The sequence below is a fragment of the Larimichthys crocea genome, chromosome III (assembly GCF_000972845.2).
Source record: "Larimichthys crocea isolate SSNF chromosome III, L_crocea_2.0, whole genome shotgun sequence".
In the NCBI taxonomy this organism is placed as follows: Eukaryota; Metazoa; Chordata; class Actinopteri; family Sciaenidae; genus Larimichthys; species Larimichthys crocea.
Window position 1 is genome coordinate 31,896,448 of NC_040013.1, and position 22,529 is coordinate 31,918,976.

At 44.5% G+C, this 22,529-nt stretch overlaps 1 protein-coding gene across 1 annotated transcript in view; it reads left to right on the forward strand.

The window, feature by feature from the left end:
* Window positions 1–22,529, forward strand: part of LOC104922960 (zinc finger SWIM domain-containing protein 6) — a 44,255-nt gene that overhangs the window by 16,078 nt on the left and 5,648 nt on the right. Inside the window, exons 2-10 of the mRNA XM_019259868.2 lie at window positions 9,113–9,469; window positions 10,497–10,645; window positions 12,938–13,088; window positions 14,743–14,922; window positions 15,437–15,607; window positions 15,770–15,916; window positions 16,365–16,511; window positions 17,151–17,411; window positions 18,409–18,544. Coding sequence (XP_019115413.2) covers window positions 9,113–9,469; window positions 10,497–10,645; window positions 12,938–13,088; window positions 14,743–14,922; window positions 15,437–15,607; window positions 15,770–15,916; window positions 16,365–16,511; window positions 17,151–17,411; window positions 18,409–18,544 — 1,699 coding nt within the window. The remainder of the gene's footprint in view (window positions 1–9,112; window positions 9,470–10,496; window positions 10,646–12,937; window positions 13,089–14,742; window positions 14,923–15,436; window positions 15,608–15,769; window positions 15,917–16,364; window positions 16,512–17,150; window positions 17,412–18,408; window positions 18,545–22,529) is intronic.

Consider the following 22,529-nt stretch of genomic DNA (forward strand, 5'->3'; position numbering starts at 1 on the left):
TCCTCTTGCAGATTAATTCCCCCGTTGACCGGACACATACGGTACTCTGGAGGGTTTTAGGAAATGTGTTGTCATTGTTGGATCGCCCTTTTTTTAACGTGAGGATGATTAGTAATACACTTCTCTGCCTGCGGTCTCCCACGAGGACATGGTAGTTGGGAGCAAGTCTAACCTGATTCAGTGTTTCGGTCATGCTTTTGTATTATTCTTCACAGGCTTTTGTGCAGTCATGCTCGTGTGTGTGTGTGTGTGTGTGTGTGTGTGTGTGTCTGTGTGTGTGTGTGTGAGAAAGAGAGAGAGGTATTTGTTGTTCCTCCTCTCCTATGTTTGCCCACATGTGCCCACATATATGAAAGCCGTGTGGCCCCCCTCCCCAACAAATACAACCCATGAATGCAAACACACACACACACACACACATACTTACATGCTGGCGGACATGTGTCGTCATGGCAACACACACACAGATGTCAACAAATGAGGCTCCAGGGTGAACATTGTCTCCTCTTGTCCAGCAGGGTGCAATTTATCTCAATGTAGCCACGAAAAAAGGCAGCTATTTACATGAAACGAGAGCCGTTTCTGGGAAATAGGGGTCTCTCTGAAGGTTTTGATGTCAGCTGCCTGCTTTTAGCTTGAGAGTGGAAACCTAAACCATCTAGAGAGGGAGAGAGATGGAGAGGAGCGAGCTGTAAACCTACTGAGAGAGCTCAGTTCCCTCATGTGGTTGCGGCTCTTCACCCTGAAAGTCTCTCGCCGTTTCCCCTCAGCACACTCCGAGAAGGCCAAGTGTAGCGTGTGATTTCGGATGCTTACAGTTTGCACGGAGTAAATCTAACCCCCTTGCTTTATAGCTTATCCTTAAGAGAGTGGTCCTAACATCAACGTCAATATTTACAGGAATAGCCCGCAGGCAACTGAATCGACCACCACGATTCAGCAGAGACATATTCAACCTTTCTCCTGCCCCCTCCTCCCTCTTTCCTCTTTCCCCTCACTTGTCTTCATCCCGTTTATTCCCGTTCTCTGGAGCGGCCCGTCGATCACGGCGCCAGGTGGCTGAGATATTTGTCTTTGGGTTGCCTTTGTTTTGTGTTTGTGTGTGTGTGTGTGTGTGTGTGTGTACAAGGTGCAACCCTGCGTACGTGCGCAGCATCTTCGACGGGGTCCACAGCTCTGACACAGGCTCAAGCGTCTGTTTGAGGGATGCTGGATGACGCGTGTCAAGTGATATTAAATGTGAGAGTACCTCCCCCCTCCTCCCTCAATCACTCTCCGCTCTGCTCTGCCCATCCCTCCGCCGTGGACTGTGTCTGCTGTGGTTAGTGTGAGCTATGACACTTTTCATTGGGGTTTTTAGGGGGGGGGGGAGAAAGGCGCCACGTCTGATGTACGAGTCCTCACATCTCTGTGGGTAGAGTAGACTCTTTGGCCTACATACGCTCTTAGAAGGTCAATGGATATGTAGCCAAATAGATACAGTGTGCACATAGTTGCCTCATTGCATGCGCTCAGCTCTTTGTAATTTCATTATACAAACAAATCTGTGTGGTTAGTGTGCGAGCTGCATATTTGTCCGTGGCAATGGTAATGGCTTAGTAATTGCTAATTAATGGTTGTGTATTTGTAGTGCAGCGCTTTTGTTTCGTCTTTGCCTTCAAAGAGAGATGCCGCTGTAAATCCAGGTCACTCTCACACAGGCTACCCACCTATCTAGATTTTTACAGTCTTTTGTTGACTGTATTTTAGAGGAAAGACACAGTAGGTTTATTGTTTAAGCCACCACAAAATGGCATGTAAAAGGTTAACCTATTTCCCGGAGAATGTGTCATTTCTCTGTGCTGTTTGTGTGCGTTTTGTACACATGTGTGTGTGTCTGCTTCCATCTGTGTCAGCTAATAATGTGGAAGTATGAGTAGTGGGCCGGTGTGCTCAGCGCTATAATGGGACAGCCTGAGCCGAGGGGATGTTGGAGGATGTTGGTGGGGGGGGATGTTGGGCAGGGGCGGGTTTTACGGCAGGATGTGGCATGCGCCGCCGAACAGAGAACAACGGGTGTGACCTCAGTGACTCCAGGAAGGAAGGGGTTAAGCACGAGCCGGCAGGGCCTGCATGGGCTGCGCTACGCAAACTGGCGGCTGGCTGGAGCTGAAAGGGGAAGTGCTGAGCTCAGAGGAACACTGGCTCAGAGCCATGGCTCCCTCCTCCCTCCTCTGAAACTCCCCCCCTTCGCCTCCCCCCTGGCCCTCTTCCCCACCTCCCTGCTACAGCTGAGCGCTCCCCATGCTTCCCACCGCCAGGCGTGGTGATGTGTGTTTGTGTGTCTGTGTGCCTGTGCTGGAATGCAGCTTCCCCCTCGGCTGGGGCCTGTGCCTATGTGTGTGTTTGTGTGCGGGTGTGCACGTGTGTGTGTGTGTGCGTCTGTCTGGAATGATGCCTCCCCTTGTCTAGTGTGTGACGTCAGTACACACAACGGGTCAGCTTAGGGCTAGGCAACATTCTGTGTGTGTGTGAGTGTGTGTGAGTGTGTGTCACGGGAGGGAGGGGGGGGGCAGGGGAGGAGTCAGTTATTGGAGAGAGAAAAAGGAAAGAGGAGGGGCTGTTTGTGAGCAGAAGGAGGCTGACTGCAGGGAGTCACTGAAGCCAGTATGCGTGCATGCATGAAGGCATCATGAGTGTGTGTCAAAGGGTGGGGTTGTGCATTTGTGTGTGTGTCTGTGTGTGTGTGTGTGTGTATATTGGAGTGTGTCAGGTGACTTTCCGAATGAAACGGGAAGGGTAAAGTGTCTGAGGTTATTTCCTGGCATGGACAGGTGAACCTAAAAACACACGCATCCTCGTACATGTGCGCACACAGTCTGTTCTGTAGTTTTTTCAGGTCCAGTGCTATTTTCATATGCAAATCTTCTTTCAGCCATGTTCGTTTCCATAGTGGTGTATTCTTGTCTGTGTATTGCGCTCACGTTACAGAGTCTTTGAGCTACATTTTGTTCAGCTTTTTTCACGTGGAGTCGACCCTTTGAATGGTATTTTATCAAAAAAGTTTAATCACAAAAGGACGTATGGGACAAAGTTCAAACTGTAATCAGTCCTGACAGGCACAGCTAATGATAATTTGCATGCAAATTATGTGTAAAGTCTCATAAACATAACTTCCACCTCACAAACACACATTCCAAAACCACTGAAAATCATCTATCGCCATATTCTTTGTTTATCCATGATGTGCTCTGTGCAGTCTTCTTGACTGACCCAGACTTGCTTCCTTCATATGGGGAAGGACGCAAGCTCTATAATGTCTCGACTGTATAGGTTTGTCATTAGAAAGATACTCAAACCCCTGAAGTAGCAGACAATGGCTTTTCAATGGATCCCATTACCTCCGTCTATAGCTTGCGTGGCTCTACTGGGACAGACCTTGGCTAATTACACACATTCATTTCCAGCCAGCTGTAATTCCATTCACACTAATGAACCTTGCACATGGATTGGGATAATGTATAGTTAATGTACAGCCAGGAGACGGAATTAGCAGGCTGGTGACTTCTCCGGTGACAGAGATTTGTTGAAGAGCGGCTAAAGGGACAGTTCACCCAATACCTCACAGGCTCCATTCTGGAATTACACCTAGTAATAGTAATAGTAGTTTTACACGAAAGTGTTAAATAGTTAACTAATAGACAAAAATAGCCTATTAGCTTTGTGAGAAATATAATTTCATACAATTAAAAAGATCCAAAAACAGCAAAACAGCATTGATACTGGAAACAGGGGTAAACAGGAGTCTAGAAAGTCACTGTTCCTGGGCAAGATAAAACCTCAACTTGGTGTTTCTACACTTTATTTTTTGGTGCAGATTAAACAAATGAGATCTGATGAATTAGATATGATGGGAGGCTGATTTTGTTACCTTTTTGGATGGAGTTAGGCTAGCTGTTTTTGTTTTCTGTTCCCAGTCTTTGTGCTAAACCAGCTTCATATTTACTGTAGACATGGCTGTGTTGTCAATCGAGTCATCTAACTCTTAGCAAGAATGGGAATATACGCATTTATTTTAAATGGAAAAAAACGGGAAAAAGACCCAACATTTTTCTCTCCCTGAATCTCAGGTTTCTTGCAACCGAGTCTTTCATCTGTTACTTACAGAACTCATTTTCTCATCACTTTATCCTTTTTTGTCTTGCGTCGATCACGTCCATGAACAGAGGCTTCACTGTCTTTCAGTACTGGTCAGCCTTCTGAACGCCAACCTTTTTTGGATCAGTCAGCAGAGCAGTAACACCAGCTCTGCCTGACAGGCCCAATCCAGCAAAATTAGAATCCATTTTGAAAGTGATAGTTAGAAAATTGCAAGTCATTCCTGATGTACCGCATGGCAACTAAGTGGCAGCAGCCCAGTAGTCGACTGTCATTTCAACCGCCAGCTGATGACAACTCCAATCACCCACACGGCCGTCAATGCACACACACACACACACACACACACACCAGACATACACACACACACACATATACAGATATTCTTTCCCTTCCATCCCTATGATTAGCATGCAGATTTTGCTGTCAGAAACTCAAGCGGAAGCAAAAGCATTGAAATTCATAGAATATCTCAAAACATTAATTTATGCTCATTTGTGTCTGTCGGAAAAAGCGTTCAGACTGTGAGATCGTACGTGTATGTTGCTGCATGTGTGTGTGTATGTGTGTGGATGTGCGGGTGATGAAAACACACCCGAGGAGAAAAGGGCTTTGTGGTCAACCAGAGGGTTTAAGGCATAAATATGGCCGCCCCTGGAGCTCAGCTGTGTTATTCCAGCCTGTCCCACACCTAGGACACACACACATGCACACACACGCCTGGAGCAAGGTCTCCTGCAGAATAGCATTGATCTCTGTTTATGGTCTCTGTATGGGTGCTTCCTTATAGGACCACACACGCATGTTACTCATTGTTTCTCACACAAACTTACCCTCTAAGACGCTGGAAGGCCTTGTATTTATCTTTGTAGCCTTATTAATTGAGCCACCTCAAGGAGCCGCATTGAAGGAAATGCTCCTTTTTTAGCTGTGGGTGGTATAGAGGTAGTATTATAGGTGGGGGTTGCCCAGTAGTTCTCGACCCTACCACGACCTGCTGCAGAGCCGTGCTTTTCTTCAGTTGTGGTTCAGATCTCCTTTCACTTGGGCCTCTCAGTTCAATCCAACCAAACGGATTGGATTCCAGTCCAGTAGCCTTTTTCTCAGCGAGGCCTTAGCGGGCTATCTTTGGTCTGCATAGAGTGTGATCCCATGTAAAAGCCCCTAACTACTGCAGGTGGCCCCCTCTGGATCAGAGAGGCTCTAGCAGAGTTAGATTTAGGTGCTGCTCACTGTTTGTCTGCAGCCCATGAGGTAATTTGATTAATGTGCAATGGCTAAAGTGAATCAGCGCAGGCGAACAGGCTTTAAATATATATTTGCTTTCTCTGTTCCTCCCACTTTGCTTTTGTTGACTTGCTTTCACACTAGCCCATTTGTTTCATCTTATTTCTCACGCTGAAATCAATCATGCATTCAGAATCTCTCTCTCTCTCACACACACACACACACACACAGACCCACACACAAATACAATGTGTGCTGTCTGAGCTGCATGGTGCCATATTAGATTTAGGTGACAGTCACTCATGAACCAATTCAGCCAATAAACGTAATGACCTTCCCACTGCTGGGCCTGAATTTTCTCCATTGACTTGGAATCTTAATTTGATTGCGGAAATATATGTATGTTGCTCAATCTAATTTACTCCAGCGATGTTGGAACACTGAGCACTTTTGTGCTTAGGCAAGCAAACCTTTGAGGCCCGGCCTTGATACACGCCGCCTGCCTTCATGTGGGAAGCTAAATCCTGTTTTATAGGGAGCATATAAAGGCGGTATTCTTCCATCACAGCAGACGTATGTTGAAGGAGTTGCAGGTCTTAATCTGCGCTTTTCCTCTCTGAAATAAGCACAGGAGTCCGGTATTTCTAGGGGCCTCCCCTTGTTGTTGAATAGACAGAAGTGGCCCTAGCTGGTCAAGAGAGTGCACGCTGGCTTATCGGCACTTAAACAACTTCAGAACGAGAAAGAACGATAGAACGAAGGGCTATTTGGGGGGGGGAATGCTTTGATGTGGGTCCCCCCAAAGAGTGTGGGTGGTCCACAAACCTTTGTGGGATTTGAACATATATATACATGCGCTGATTCTCGCTTCACTTTTTCACACACTATTCCTGCTGCCTTTCCTGCGGCTCTTCGGGCCAAGTGTGATTTCACCAGGGCGGTCAGAAGGGGTTTCTAGGGCAACCTCACAGAGGCCTTGTTCTAAAAATGGCCGCCATGGTTACTTTGAAAGCCAACCCTGGCCTCTTGAACATGCACAGAAAAGAGCCCTGAGCACCACTCGGGGAGGGGAGCTGGGTGGACTGGGTAAGGGGGAAACCAGGCTCTTTAATAGCTAGCACATGAGACATTGAAGGTTTCATACCCACCCAACCGGGAGTCATGGGAGGTGCGTGTGTGTGTGTGTGTGTGTGTGTGTGTGTGTGTGTGCGTGCGTGTGTGTGTACCTAAACAGTAATATCCCTGTACTCAGTGCTTGGCTAAATTAAAAGGGCATTTTTGGCGTGGGGGGCACTTTTTGGTGCCCAGACGATTGGACGGGGAAAGGCGAAACTCATTACCTACCCATCTGTCAGAGAGTGAGAGAGAAAGAGCTGTGGGAATGTGGATGGAGGGAGGGGCGCTTGAAAAGGGCTTGGAAGGCAAGAGAGAGAGAGAGAGAGAGAGAGAGAGAGTGCCCGTTAAAGCAAAGGGAAACACAACAGTCTTTTTGCTTTCGAACAAGGATAAGTCTTTTATCACTATATAGTTTTTCATACTCCATGTGTTTTGAATTCAGAAAAAAAAGTATCCCCGTTAATTCCCCCTGTGGGAAAAAAGAAAAACATTTGCAAAAGAAAGTGCAGCTGCTTTTACGACGAAGTGTGTGTGTGTGTGTGTGTGTGTGTGTGTGTGTGTACGTGTATGTGTGCGCAAGTGTGCGAGATAGAGTGTGTGTGTGTAAAGAGTGTGTGTTTGTATCAGAGGTTGATTTTTCTTTGAGCTCTCTCAGCCCCACATGTTTTTGATGTTCTCTTTTTCTCTCCCCTCTCTGGACCAGGGGCCACTCTTGAAACATAAGCTTGTGTCACACACTCACACACACACACTCTCTCTCTCACACACACACACACTCACACACTCTCACACACACACACACACTAAGTATTAAAAGCCATTGCTCATTTGTATGTTGTTCCACAGCTAAATAAGTTAGCTCTCCATTCTACAACCAGCTGCACCATGTAAACCTTTTTGTTTCATTTAGGAGTGACTCAGTATCTCTCTGCCTCTCTCTGCCCCTCTCTCTCTCACAGCTGTAGACATATAGGCTTTGATCACTGCAGATGCAAGTGGCTGCCATATTCGATCCACACCCCTCTTCTGTGGATATTGTTAACGAACATGTACTTCCTTTGCCAGCTGGCTTTCAGAATGGAAAAGCATATCTCCATGGCAATGTTCTGCAGTTCTGCACTGTTAGACATTTGCAGCCAACACTTCTTCGTTCTACGATACAATAACAAAACATTGCTATTTCTGTTGTGTGGCTCTTACAGTTTAGCTGGTTTGCAACATCCTCGCTTAATGGAGCTTTTTTGGAATTTTGGATATATACATTTGCACTCGGCCTCACGCAGGCTTTTCAAATGTGTTTCCTGACTGTGTCTTTCTACAAACTGCTTTAGGGATACTGCAGAGGAGAAATATAAGGCCTCCATAACCAGCTTGTTTTATTTTTATATCCATCCTGAGGGCATAGCCAACACTACAGGCAAGGGTTTTGACCCTGTTTACTTCTTTCCCTCTTTTGCTTCTTATTCACCTGCACTCTTCACAACGATCTGCCCCTTAACCATCAAGGAGGAATGAGAGATACTTTGACCTGACCTCTGTTCAGCTTCTTTGCGTACCCCTCACCCCTCTATGAAATATTCAGCTCCCGCCCCTCCCTTCCTACCTAATATAGAGGCCCAGAAAACACTTTGATATCTACGTTAATACATGCTTGATATCACAGAGATGCAAGTGCTCGGGCCTTTGATAAACATATTTAAGTGATGTATCCCCCTTTTCTGGTCCGCATGCATTTCAGAGATCTCTCCTGAGCACATAAATGCATTCATAAGCTACTCTCTGTCTCTCCTAACCACTCCCATTATTAATAAATGCATGATCTCACGCTGCGGCTCAGTGTGTGCGTACATGTGCCTCTCTTTCATATGCTCATCAGTGTGTGTTTTAGGCCGGTGCCGGGGACCCCGCCCTGCTCATTCATATTCATCCTTTTGCATAATGACTAGCCGCGCCTCCGGATAGCGCAGTCAGGATAAGATCAAACATTATATTCAAACAAGAGGCTGTATAATTCATGCCGTAACAGCCGCGCTCACTGCTCACTTCCTCATATCTTTCTCAATTCCTCTCGCACTGGATTTCTGAGTGGCTGCATCTTGATGTCTGTCAGACTTACTTTCACTCAGTCATAGCAGCTGGTCCTGATCATACTCTCATGATAAGAGAACACGGGGCCTTTGGCAGGTGACTGTGGCCAACTGGGTCTGTTTCATATAATTGTTCAACTCCATCTTGAGCGCATTCTTTCTGAAAGAGGGCACCTTCAATATGTTGTCCAGTTTGCTCTGTATGATATTGATGATGAGATTGAAGATGATTAATCAGAGGTGCTGAAACTTGCTAACTAAAAATAGAAATGAAAGAAATTAAATAATGTATGGCAGCAATCAAGAATTATTTGTATTATCGATTAGTCTGAGGATTATTTTCTTCATCTTTTGTCATATAAAATGTTCATCTTTGCCATTTGTGCTTGATTTAATGATAAATCATCAGAACAGTCAACTAATTGTTTCCACTCTGAAGTAAAGACGGAAAAAAGAGATAAAGGAGTGAAGCAACATGCATTTTTAAACTCTTTTACGAGATCATTCGAAAATATTAATTCTCTCTTTTCTTTTTTGTTTTTCAGGTTTCCATCTCAGCGGCACAGTGACGGACCCTGCCACACCCTCGTCCCCAGAGCTGGTTTGCAGCGTCAGCGTCAGCTTCGACCGCTGCAAGATCACGGCGGTAACATGCACCTGCGGCAACAAAGACATCTTTTACTGCGCCCATGTAGTGGCGCTGTCGCTTTACAGAGTACGGAAGCCTGAGCAGGTCAAACTGCACCTGCCCATCTCGGAAACCCTATTCCAGATGAGCAGAGACCAGCTGCAGAAGTTCGTCCAGTATCTGATTTCAGTCCACCACACCGAAGTGTTGCCTACCGCGCAGAAACTGGCCGACGAGATTCTGTCGCAGAACTCGGAAATCAACCAGGTCCACGGTGAGTGTGGAGAAGATTGTAGACATGTTTATGACCACATGATCATGCAGGTGTGTGTGTGTGTTTGTGTGTGTGTGTTCCTGCCTTTATATGCATGCAGGCACACTGAAGGTAAAGTCTGGCAGGATCAATGTTACTCATTAGTGAGATCCAGACAGTAAAGGAGAGACCGTGTGCCTCTAATCAACACTATAGAGCTGTTATTTACCTCTGAGAGGGAAAACGATACAGAGACAGAGACAAAGAGGTCAGCGGTGAGATAAAGAAAGGTGCATATCTCTTGTTATCGATACTATACTCGCTGCTTACCTTAATGAAAGAGGGAGAAACTGAAGGGCAAACAACACAGAGAAGGAGAAACCAGTGAAAACGTGAAGCGGCATGAAATGTGTCATCTTCAAACTGGTTTGTAACTCTGAAGTCGAGATGAAGAAAAAAAAAGGGGGGGGGAATGGAATTTTGAAAGAGAGGAATACGGGAAAACAAACTTTCTTTGAAGATTTTGAAGAAACGGGGACCAAAAGAAAAGAGATTCGAGAGATGGGAAGAACAATAGAGATAGAGACTTCTGGGAATGGAGGACAGAAATAAATAAGCAAGTCAGAGACTGAGAGATCTTCATCGTAAGAGTGCCGTGATGAAGAGGGTTTTATTTTGTCAGCGTATTGATTCGTTGGCTTTCTATCAATAATTCCATAAAACTGAAACATGTCATTTGGATTAAATCATCTAACTGAATTACTGTTAGTGCTTTCATCTATTGGAGCATCAAGTTTCAGGTGCGCACGCTTCTGTATTTACTTTTACACTTTAATCTTTTATTTTTTCATGATTTTATTTTTTCAGTAGTTATGATTTTTTTTCAAAAACAATCATGCTGTATTTTAATATATGGGCCTATAATATTCAAAGCATTCTACATCAGGAATATCTTTATCAGGATAACAGATAATGCATAAATGGAAATACAGTGGCCTAACACACATATAACATATTTGTGTGTGTGTGTGTGTGTGTGTGTGTTTAGGGGCCCCGGACCCCACAGCAGGAGCCAGTGTGGATGATGAGAACTGCTGGCATCTGGACGAGGAGCAGGTTCAGGAGCAAGTCAAGCTCTTCCTGTCACAGGGAGGATACCACGGCTCGGGCAAACAACTCAACCTGCTCTTCAGCAAGGTTAGCAGCCCGTAACATTCAATCATCCACATACAGAACATAACAACACACATACAGTACATACCAACCCTCGCTGCCATGGCCGCAGGCACACACTAAATGCTGTAGGTCTGAACGTCTGAAGCTTCTTTGGAGTTTTTTGAATGAAGCTTTGAATGTCAGTCATGTTTTTTTTTTTAACACCTTCAATCCCTAAAAATCTGCAAAACAGAAACCTTAATTTTAGTAAAGTGAGTGAGTTCTAACTTTCTTTGATTACTATAACATCAACAAACATACATATGTCAAAATACAAACAGGCAGCAGGCTAAATCCAGTAAGGACATAATTGAATTAGGAATTTACTATAATAGTATTAGAGCTGAAATATTTATGACCACAGTGGAAATGTACTTTTTCAAAAGGCTAAAAGATAACTATTGATTGATGATATATTGATTGTAGCAGAATATTTTATTAGATGTAAATTGGCTGTGGATTTTGGAAATGACGCAGCCACCGCTGGAAACTCTATAAATAGAGATATTAGTGTAGCCTAATCATTATCTACAACTGCACAGTAATACCGGGTTAAAGACATATGTGAGAGGCTTGTATGTATGCAGAAAGAAAAAAAGCATTCAAATGTTAATTTAGAGTTTAAATGTCACATTATGAATGAAGCATCAAACTATGCAGTAGCTCCCTAGTAGGTTTACCTCTCTCCCTTCAGGCGCTCTTGTCTGTCTTCAACAAATGCAGCCTCACCCTGATCCTTCGCCCTGCATCATGTTAATAAATAATTTCTCCCTCTCTCCTATTCCCCCATGAAAAGTGGCTGTCACTTTTCAAAGTAATCACCAGACAAAACAACGTGCATACATTGGCACATACGGTAAAAGGCATGTCGTCTCTTCGCTGCAGCTAATTGCAGAAGGAAAATGTATGATAAAGAGAAAGGAAGACAGAGGAAAGGCTATTGCACTATATATACACTACAGCGTACCGGCGATTAAACAATTTCATGAGAGATATGTGGTTCTCTCTGTTGTCTGGTATTACAGTGGCAGAGCTAGGCCAGCATTAATGTGTTGTGTGCTATGTAAAGACAGCAAGGCAAGGCCATTATCATCCACCCTGCCTGGCTTTTAGAATGTCTCTCGGCTTCATGCTCTTTGATGCCTGTTATATCCTTTTCAGCACACACACACACCCACTGACAGCCACATATACAGTACGCTTGTCCACTCGCTTAAAGAGTACACGTACACATTCATACCTACACTGAGCTGTCCTTAAATGACAGACACACACGTATTGTATATGCTTTGCTCCTGTGTAAATGTCACTCCTTTTGCCAGGGAGACAAAAAAAGATTTTTATGCTTTTGTGTGCGCACATCCGTGAATCTTATGTTTTTATGTGAGCGAAGAATCACTTTTTTTCACCACTTTTCACTGAAAAATACACAGATTCAAGAGTTACAGATCTGTTTAAAACCAATGTTTATATACCCACGTACCCAACAGTGGTGTTGTTTCATGCTGCTAGAAGATGCTGACCACCGTGGTTTACAAAAAAAACGAGTCCCTCTTGCGATTAGAGCAGCACAGAAAATATTCCACTAAGAGAAAGTGGAGAAAATAAGAAGAAAACTCGGCTATGGGTTATGCACCTGAGATGGAAAAATGAAATAATACTCTACTGTAGTAATACTACAGTGTATTACTGTGTAGGTTTATTGCAAATGGTATTTTTTAAGTTAGGTTTTTCACACTTTTCTTACAATAAACACAAGTTTTTAGATTTTTATTTTTAAATTATTAAAAAGAATAAAGAAACACTGAAAATATTTCACCTTTAAACTACAATCTTTGTTTGTATTTAAAGTGCACGTATGTTCTTTGTGACCTCTATTTTATTATAATTGTTCATATATGAAACAAAAGATGTACTCGATCTTCCAAATCAAGATTTCTTCTTAATAGTTTTTATAGAATTTTCATCAAAACAAACAAACTTGATTTGACCATTGACGTTAAATGTTAGACCTTTGCCCAATCTGGATTATTGACTGTGATTTGTCTATACACATGAAGTACCTGTGAAATAGATATAACTCTAGCAAGTGTAAATATGGGCCTGCCCTTTTTGAATGTGTAATGTCCAGTGTAGTTCTGTGTAAGTTGTGAGAACTGTGTGTTGTGTTTGTGTGTGTTTATTCTCCATAAATCTGTTTGTACGAACCACACACGCGTGTGCAGGTGTGTACGTAACCGCCCTCCTCTTCTCCTCCTCTTCTCCTCCTTGTAGGTGAGGGAGATGCTGAAGATGCGTGACTCCAACGGAGCGAGGATGTTAACACTGATCACAGAACAGTTCATGGCTGACCCTCGACTGGCGCTGTGGAGACAGCAGGGCACCACCATGACCGACAAGTACAGACAGCTCTGGGACGAGTTAGGTGAGGGGGGAAAAACACACCACACACACACATTCTGTCCTACCGACATGCACACAGACAAACACACATCTTACACCCAGTATGCACAGGCACGGACAGATTTAGCAAGGTGGTCGATCGAACCCAGACATTGACACAAAGGCACACACACACACACACACACACACACACACACTTTTTTTTTTTCTCCCATTTGTTTATTTGTCCTTTGTGTCCAAGACAGCCCACACACACTCTCAGACACACACACTCATCACTGACAGAACACTTTCTCTCTCTCACTGGGACTGTAAGTTTGGCAGCTCAGCTAAAGTGTCTTTGTGAATTACAAGCCGTTTAATGCAGCACCTCGCGCCTCATCAAAAAAACCTCCCAAATATTATGACCTCTGTAATGTTTTCAAACACTTTGCATTATATATTTAGTTGATGTGGCGGAGTGCTGCTCGCCATTGCAGTCATCTGGTTTGATAAAGTGTGTAGTTCTTTTGACAGATGTACTGTACCTACAGCAAAACACTTCCTCACAAACCACAAAACCAAAGAGCCTCGTCACCAGGACAGCAGTCGCGTTGTCTCTTGTCTTTGTTGTTTCCCTCTAATGTGTCCGTTGATGTTGCTGCTGCTTCTGCTGCTGCTGCTGCTGCTGCTGTTGATGATGATGGTGTTCGTTTTCTCTTGTTCTGCACTTTGTGAGGACAGCGCAGTGATCTCATCTGTTTCAATCCCACGTATTTTTGGAAGTGTGTGTGTACGGTCTCTTTGAAGTCCACACTTCAAACCCTTCTTCCCAAGTCCTTATCACTCCCCCTGATGTGTGGTGAATGCTGCCTCTCGGCGCCTCTCTCTCTCTCTCTCTCTCTCTCTCTCCCTCTCTCTCTTTTTCTCTCTCTCTCTCTCTCCCTCTCTCTCTTTCTCTCTCTCTCTCTCTCTCCCCCTCTTTTGTCTTTCTCCTCTTTGAGCTGCAGCTACTCCTCTCCTCAAGACACAAAGCCATGCCTCATTCACTTGTCCTCACCCAGGTCTCCTCGCCCAAATCATCTCCGCTCCCATTTCATTTCCCTTTTTTTCCCCCTCTACTCTCCCTCTGTTCTGCACCTTTTGTATTCTTTTTCTCTCTTCATGTTCTGTCTCTGTCCTTGTCTTCGTCCTTCCTCCAAAAAAACTCTCTGCCTTCACACACATGCATACGTACAACACAATCACACACACACACACACACCCACACACGCACACACAGAGTAGAGTCTACATATCCCCAGCAGTCTTGAGAGTAAAATCCCCGAATGTGCTTGCGTCCCAAGAGACGTAGCCACTTTTCATATTCTGTTTGTTCCAATTTACTCCAAAATGATGTGTGTGCAGTCAGCATTGCCTCGGGGCTAGTTAAGTTCTCTGTTTTCACAGACTTTTGTGTTCCAGTGGAAGATGGCGGCAGCATACAGAATGTGCAGCAAAAGAAAAGGAAATAATGTTATGAATGCCGCACGTCTTTACAAACTGCCTCCAGCGTTCAGTCTTGCATGATAACTGTATTTACTTTAAACCTCACTGTATACCTGCATTGTATGACTCATCGCATACGTCACTGTGACACATTTGGAAGTAGGGCAGCCGACTCAAGCGTGTGTGTGTGTGTGTGTGTGTGTGTCCAGGTGCCCTGTGGATGTGCATCGTACTGAACCCCCACTGCAAACCGGAGCAGAAGTCATCATGGCTGCGCCAGCTGCGCAGATGGAGCAGCGTGGACGTCTGCCCCTGGGAGGACGGTAACCACGGCAACGAGCTGCCCAACCTCACCCACTCACTGCCTCAGGGTGCCCATGGCAACCAAGGTCAGAGATTGACACGTTTTGCTTGTATGTCAATAACATATGTACTTTGTAATAACATACCTGACAGCCGTGGAGGTGAGAGGTGCTAAAGCACATGGGGTACATGTAAACATCTATCTCACGCGTTACCGGAATATTACCGTTCATCCGAAGCATCATTCTGTGTGTGTCTGTTTTTCTTATGCTTCGCTAAACCTGATCAAAAATAATCAACCTGTTGAAAGCGATTTTCTCCATGTCGCTCGTTCACTCTGAAAGCTTTAGCGCAGTTTAGCTGAAAACGGTGCCTATCTCCCTTAAAACACCCCCAGCAGATTTTCTGCACTGTAGGAGCCGGCACAGGCTGCCAATCTTGTAAGTAGTGTAGGTGACGGTTGTGTTTGTTTACAGTAATTATGCTAATGTTCCAAAAAAATTAACATCTTCTTAATAGATGTTAAAAATACAAGGGCATCTAAAACAACCGAACGACACGTACACATCAATCCTCATTTCTCCCCATTCTCCTTCTCAGAGATGCGCCCCCACAGGACTGTGTTCACACGGGCCATCGAGGCCTGTGACCTGCACTGGCAGGACCGACACCTCCAGCACATTATCGCCAGTGACCTCTATGCCAACTACTGTTACCATGACAACCAGGAGGGCTCCCTCTTTGACTCACGTGGCTGGCCCTTGTGGCATGGTGAGTCTATGTGTATGTAGGTGTGTGTGTGTGTGTGTGTGTGTGATCGTGAGGGCATGTGTCAGATGAGTTATTTATACACACTTGGACTGAGATTTCACAGTAGCCAGTGAAAGAAGGTTTGGGGTTAAAACTTTTGGGTTTTTCTTCTTCTTTCCTCAGAACATGTCCCAACGGCCTGTGCCAGGGTGGATGCCCTGCGTTCGCACGGTTACCCAAGAGAGGCCCTTCGACTTGCCATCGCTGTGGTGAACACGTTACGACGGCAACAGCAGAGACAACTGGAGCACTTCCGCCGACACAAGAAAGGTGAAGCTAGTTCTTATTCATCAAGTTTTTCTTTATTTTCAGCAAGGAAACCATTCTCACACGTTCACTTATTATACACCACCATCCTACATCCACCACATACATACGAATCTCTTTTAATATCAAGGGAATACAAAAGAGAAGATCAAAGAGAGAAAAATCAATTTTCCTCTAGCTCCGAAGCTTGTTTTTGAGTCAATAATTTTTGGAGGCTGGATTAGTAAATTGCTGTTATCAACATGAAATTATGTTAAAGTTAAATTTTCATTTTGTTTTGCATTCAGTGTTTCATTTGATTTAAAGAACTTTGAATGTTCCTAGTGCAGGGACTGTTCTTATAGCGTTCTTTTCAGTCGTTTAGTAAAAAAAAAAAGTATTTAAAGTACATGGTTAACAATATTCCTTTGTCTCTATTAACTGTGTCTTTTTGTGTTCTGTCTTACCTCAGAGTTACTCCATAAAGGCCATACCTCCATAACTAACATGGAGGGCTGGGTGGGACACCCCCTGGATCCCATCGGTACCTTGTTCAGCACCCTGACAGAGTCGGGACGAGTGGGAGAGGAGGGCTCCAACACCTGCTTAGACCTCTCAGGTGCTGTTGACTTACAGTCAGATGACATCCTGAATCAAACAAAGTCACACATATATACTTCAATATTGTCTGAAAAGATCACACTGTCTGTTTTGTGTATGCTTTCTTAGGACCGCATTATAGTACATGATTTGTGTATGACATATGACATATCTGCCTTGTTGGCTAGATTTTTTAGTCTTTGTAGCCACATGATAAGCCACATTTATCATTTCTTTTATATTTCTCGACTTACATGAGCTTTCAGACGTGAGAAAGTATAGTTTAAATGTAGATCCACATTCAGTCTCTTTGTCTTATCTTATCATGCCTCCTCTCATGTTATTCCAATTCTCCTCTCCTACGCTCCGCGATCGCTCTGTCCCTCATTGCCTCCTCTGCTCACAGAAATAGCCCTCTCCTCTGAGGTAGAGAAGTGAACAGAGGAATGCTCCCCGAGGCGTTAATCTTTATTTTGGATGGTCATTGGGTGCAGACCTCTGCTGTGTGACTGACAGAGTGGTTTTCCATAGGAGACTCATCTAGTGTCCGAAACGTCAGAGAATAACATAGACACTGACTACCATTTTATGCCAACTCAGTCCCTTTGTTTCAGCTCCCTTTCTCCTCGTCTTATTCTCTATTCTCTCTTCTTCACAGACTGCTCCAGTGTTGTAAGCCGAGCAGAACTCCAGCGAATGCCCGTGCAGCGATTGCTAGGAGACGGTGAATCGTACGTGGCGCTGGCAGTGGAGACGGCTCTGATCGGCTTAGGCCAGCAGCGGGTGATGCCCGACGGGCTGTACGCTCAAGAGAAGGTGTGTCGCAATGAAGAGCAGCTATTGGCCAAGCTGCAGGAAGTGGAACTGGACGACTCCCTGGTCAAAATCTTCCGTAAACAGGCTGTCTTTCTGCTAGAGGGTGAGAGATCGAACAGATACTATTTCACCCTTATTGTCCCGTTAATGTACATCTCACAGCAATCTCTACACATACAGACACACGCATATATAGACACGCCTTGTCTCTTTCTTTTCTCTCCCTCCCACGCACCAAGGACCTACACATTCTTGCTAAAACAGGAAAAAACACACTGGACTCTGTCTCACTATTTATTATCCTTTCATTTTGTGGTGCAAATAGAGGCTGAGCTGCCCTGGGCCAGACCAAAATGAGCTCTTTACACAGTAACACCAGGGGTATTGTGTCAGCACACACATGTGTGCACACACACAACAGTGTGTACATTTACAGGACTGGGGCTGGAGCAGAATGAGGTTTGGTTATGGGAAAGGCAGGAGGAGGAGGAGGAGGAGGAGGAGGCGGATGGGTGCAGGGGTGGGGGGGCATATCCTGAAGGGCCCTGCCCAGTCAAACTCCACTCCAGTCCCCACCCAAACCCCAGCCCTGCCTTGGTCCTGTCACGACCACCCACCTCTGGCTCCGTTTCTAATAGAGCGCCAGGCTCCGAGGCCTCTGCGGGCCCCTGGAGGCTGCAGCCGCGCCACTGTGTGATGTGGTCTGTGGCTTAGGAGCCTGTTGGGGTTTAAAATAACCCACCAGAGACGAGGGGAAGTGCAGGAAGAGATGGGGGGGAGGGAAAGGAGAGAGCGTGAGGCCAAGTCTGCACACACGACCATATGGTTCTTGACGTCACAGTTTGTTTTAATGCCGCGTGGCTTTGCCTCATCCTGGGTGGGAGGGAGGGGCCACATAAGTCACTCCTCAGAGTGCCATAGAAGAAGTACAACTTAATATGGAACAAAAAAATTTGTTTGTTTTCCTTTTATATTGTATGAGCCTCAAATTCAAATATAAATGAATTTCTTCCTCTACCTCTTTGTTCATCTTTGTTCCATCACTAAAAACACCCCTTTTGTGTGTGTGTGTGTGTGTGTGTGTGTGTGTGTGTGTGCAGCTGGTCCATACTCTGGCCTCGGAGAGATCGTCCACAGAGAGAGTGTTCCCATGCACACCTTCGCCCGCTATCTCTTTACCTCTCTCCTACCTCACGACGCTGAACTGGCGTACAAAATTGCACTGAGAGCCATGCGGTAGGTCTCTTAAATGTGTGTATGTGTATATGTGTGTTAGTGTGATCATGTCAAAACCTTGTGAATCAAATTGTGTTGATTTTTATTTGTAGAATTAAGTGTTGATGCCTGGATTAAGAAAGGTTTGGACTAATGGAGCCTTTTAAAACATTACGATGAGAAAGTCTTAAATACAGGGTCATGTTGACTCGGAAAATATGTCTGTTTTTCTAAAGTGGAGACGGTAGCCTTGTCCAAGCTTATGGTATTCATCTGACTCTAAATAGACTCTGCGATTCTGGATTGCAGTCAAGCTCACCACATTCTGATTTGTCCAGATTCCAACTCCAAAACTTAGATTTTAACACCTCCAATTAACGTAACAAACTCAAACCTTACACTACAACATGTAGTGATCTCTGCTTTTCATGCTGGACTAGTGCATGCTCTCCTCAAGCTTTAAAGTCACTCACTGCGGCTGAATCCCGGTTGAGGATTTTTAGAAATACACGAACAGTAAGAACGCGGAGCATTTTGTCTGTGTTTATTTGGTGGTCTGACTGTGCACTTTCCATGTGATCTCTCTATATTAAGCTCCTGTGTGTATTCATCTGTGGACAATGTGTACATGTGTATGTGTGTTAATCAGTCTGCGCTGCTGTGTTTTGATGTTGTGACTAGTGGGAGCTGGATCAGTGAATATTAATTACATTAATGAGAGTGTAATTAGTGTGGCTGTAATGAGGAGGAAGCACACACACACATACACACACACATGCAGGGCCAACAGGGAGAGGGCAGTGTGGGGAAGATGTTTGTTGTGTTTCTACAAAGCTAGGCCTCTTGGAGTCCATCGCTGAGAAACTGGCGAATGATTAGTGAATGAATGAGAAGTGAGTTTATTCTGGCTTTGTACCATTACCGTGTCACAGTCGGACAAACGGAGAATAAACAGACAACAAACGCATCATTTACACGTCCCTCTTGTTAACCAGTTAAGGAGGTGTCAGGAATTGAAATGACATGCTCTCAAAACCAAAACGGCACGGTTGGCTTTCTCATTGAGGGGATATGAGGTCTGAAGGTTGCATATCCAACCGCTGAGTGTCCCCTCCTCGCCTCTAAATCCACGTCCCAAACCACGTTTTCACTGAGTCAGCCACTCCTCCTCCCTCCCTTGCTACTTCCCTTCACCTTCCCAGTTTCCTCCCCTCACCTCCTCCATCCTCACTCCTGTGGTGTGAAACCAGCGATTTAGAATAATATGGCCACTTATGGGTGCTCCTGGGAGCCAGGGGTGTCTACTCAGCACATAATGAATGTGTGTAATGTAGCGTAGTGTAATATGATAGCATATACCTCCCTGCTCCCACGGGACAACGGACAGTTAAATATAGAGGAGGAGGTAAAAGAACCAGGGCTATTTTAATGGACCCATTATAACACTATCATTGATACAACGAGAGATAGAAAGTCTACCCCACTCGCTCATTTACACACACACACACACACACACTTTTTTCGCTTTCTGCCTGCTTTCTCTATTTGTCTTCTCCGTCACAGTTGCTCTCAAACCAGCTTTTTATTTTTTTTTTCCCTTCAATGCGAGAAAATTCAGACTGCCTCCATACACAAATGCATATCCAGTATTTTAAAGTGTGTGTTTGTGTGTTTATGCACTGCGCACGAGGTTAATTAAAGCGTGCGAGAGCAGCATATGCTGTGCGATGGCTTGGTGTGAGCGGCCAACACAAAAACAGTGGAGCTGCCTACTGGTTCACAGGCTGCCCAGAATTTGACTACAGCCACAGAAGAAGAAGAAGCCGACAAAGAAGAAGAAGAAGAAGATCGCTGCTTCTCCAGAGACTGTCCTTATCGCAACTCTTTGGAAGCCAAAGAGACAAATCCCAGCCGCCTGTTATCATATGAGATTTCCATATGAGATATGGGCCTTCCAATGCTAATGAATCAAGATCCTCGCAGTAATCCACACCCTTTGATCCTCCGCCTCATCCATAATCTCAATATATAGCATTGTGTTTCTGAGGATACAATAAGAAAGGGACAGTCACAGTTACCCTTTAAAGATAGACCAAACTGTGCGGCTTTTTGCAGTTTGATTGTCCCTGAGAATCCAATGATTTTTTATATGACAGACAGTCACACTAGTGGAGGGAATATTCCAATTATTTACAGATTATGTAGTGAAAGTACTACATTAAAAACAATTGAATCAGCTTTGGCAACAAGACAAACAAGTATAATCATAATACTGAGAGCGATCCATGATATGTTCTGATGAATAACATGTAAGCAGCATTTTGGTGTTGTAGCTGGATTGCAGTGAAGCTAATGGCAATATTTAATCCTGGGTAGTGTTGTCTGTAACGGTGCATTATTATGTTTGTATAATAGAATCCTAATCTGGAAAGTAACTGTCAAACACATGTAGTGGATTAAAAATACAGTACTCCCCTCAGGCATGAAATGTGGTGGAGCTGTACATATAATGGAGCTGTAGCAAAAAGTAGCCAGAGGTGAGAATACTTGCCACCGGTGATACTTTTTTTAGACACACAAGCACACAGATAATAACTAGAATAACAAGTAGAATTGTCGAAAAAACAAAGTAGAAACATCATAGCATCTTGTGTATTTTTTTTTTATATCTAAATAGTTGGACTACTGCATCATCACCATGGATACCCTGAAGTCGAAAGCATCATTGTGCGAATGTTTTGTTTTGTTTTAATTCAGTTGAAGGATTATTTGCACCTCTGAGTCCGAGAGCAACCTACAATGCTTCGTTCTCATGAAACTCGCTCCGCACCTTTTGCAAAAGAAACACGCAATACGCTATTTTCCGATACGACTGAGAAGTTTGATATTTTTGAGACATTCACCTGACAGCGAAGACATTTTTATGAGGTACTCGCCGTGTGGAAAACATGGCTTCACCCCTAGCCTATGTCATTTCAGGCATCCAAAGCACTTCAGAGGACCGAACTAAAATACAAGGTTGCATTTCGGGTCATGTGTGACTTGATCCCTCCTGTCAGGCAGAAGGTTTATGGAGGTTTCCAACTTTGAGTTTGTGTATAGAATAGAGGTCTTCCAGCGGATGTGACACTTGCTTGATAGATGTGTGTGCCTGATAGATTATGAAAGTGAAGGGTGTTTACAGTCAGAGGGGGAACGGAGCATGAGGTAGAGAGGTCAGTAGTCATGGTGATGCTGACCAGAAACCCAAAAGGGCCTCAGGATTTAGGCAAAACCTGGCTGGACTGTTTTTTATCAACGCCTTTTGTTCTTCTCTTTCACTTCTTTTACATCTTGTCCTTCGTATACATGTGGATTTGAATATCCAATTCAAAGTGTACGTACTAGTTATTCGATAAATAATCCTCTCAATCTATAAAAAGCTACAACCATGAGTCGTTCCTATCCGTCCCACTTATAATAAGGCGTCTATCTGACTCCCTCCCCATCGTCGCCCTTGAATATTTCTGTAGCGAGAAGTATCACCGTGTCCCTCTCAGATGTGACAGGGTGCTACAGTGCCACAGGACCCGTTTGACACCAAAGCTGCCCCCCCCCCCCCCTTCCCCACCCCACCCTACCCCCACGTTGCCTCACACGGGGATTGATCGCCTCTTCCAGCTCGCTCTGTTAGTGTTTTATATTTCATCGATAATACACGTTTATATCCAGTCATGGCACTGCTGTAAAGAAATATGAGTTTAATTTGATGTTTTAAGCACACTTGACATTGAGTTGAGAGTTTGTTTAATGCTATTGCACTGAGGGAAGATGATCATGTTTATGGCCGGCGTGCACCGTTTTGCAGTAGTTTACAAGGTGGTAATGCACCCGTAGCGGCACAATATACTGTACTTGTGCTTAGATTGAATGCTTCGGAGCTCTCCATTAGGATTTTTTTTTCATCATTTATTTATTTTTTTGTTTCCCATGGAACAATAGCCCAGTATGGATTTTCCTCCCAAAC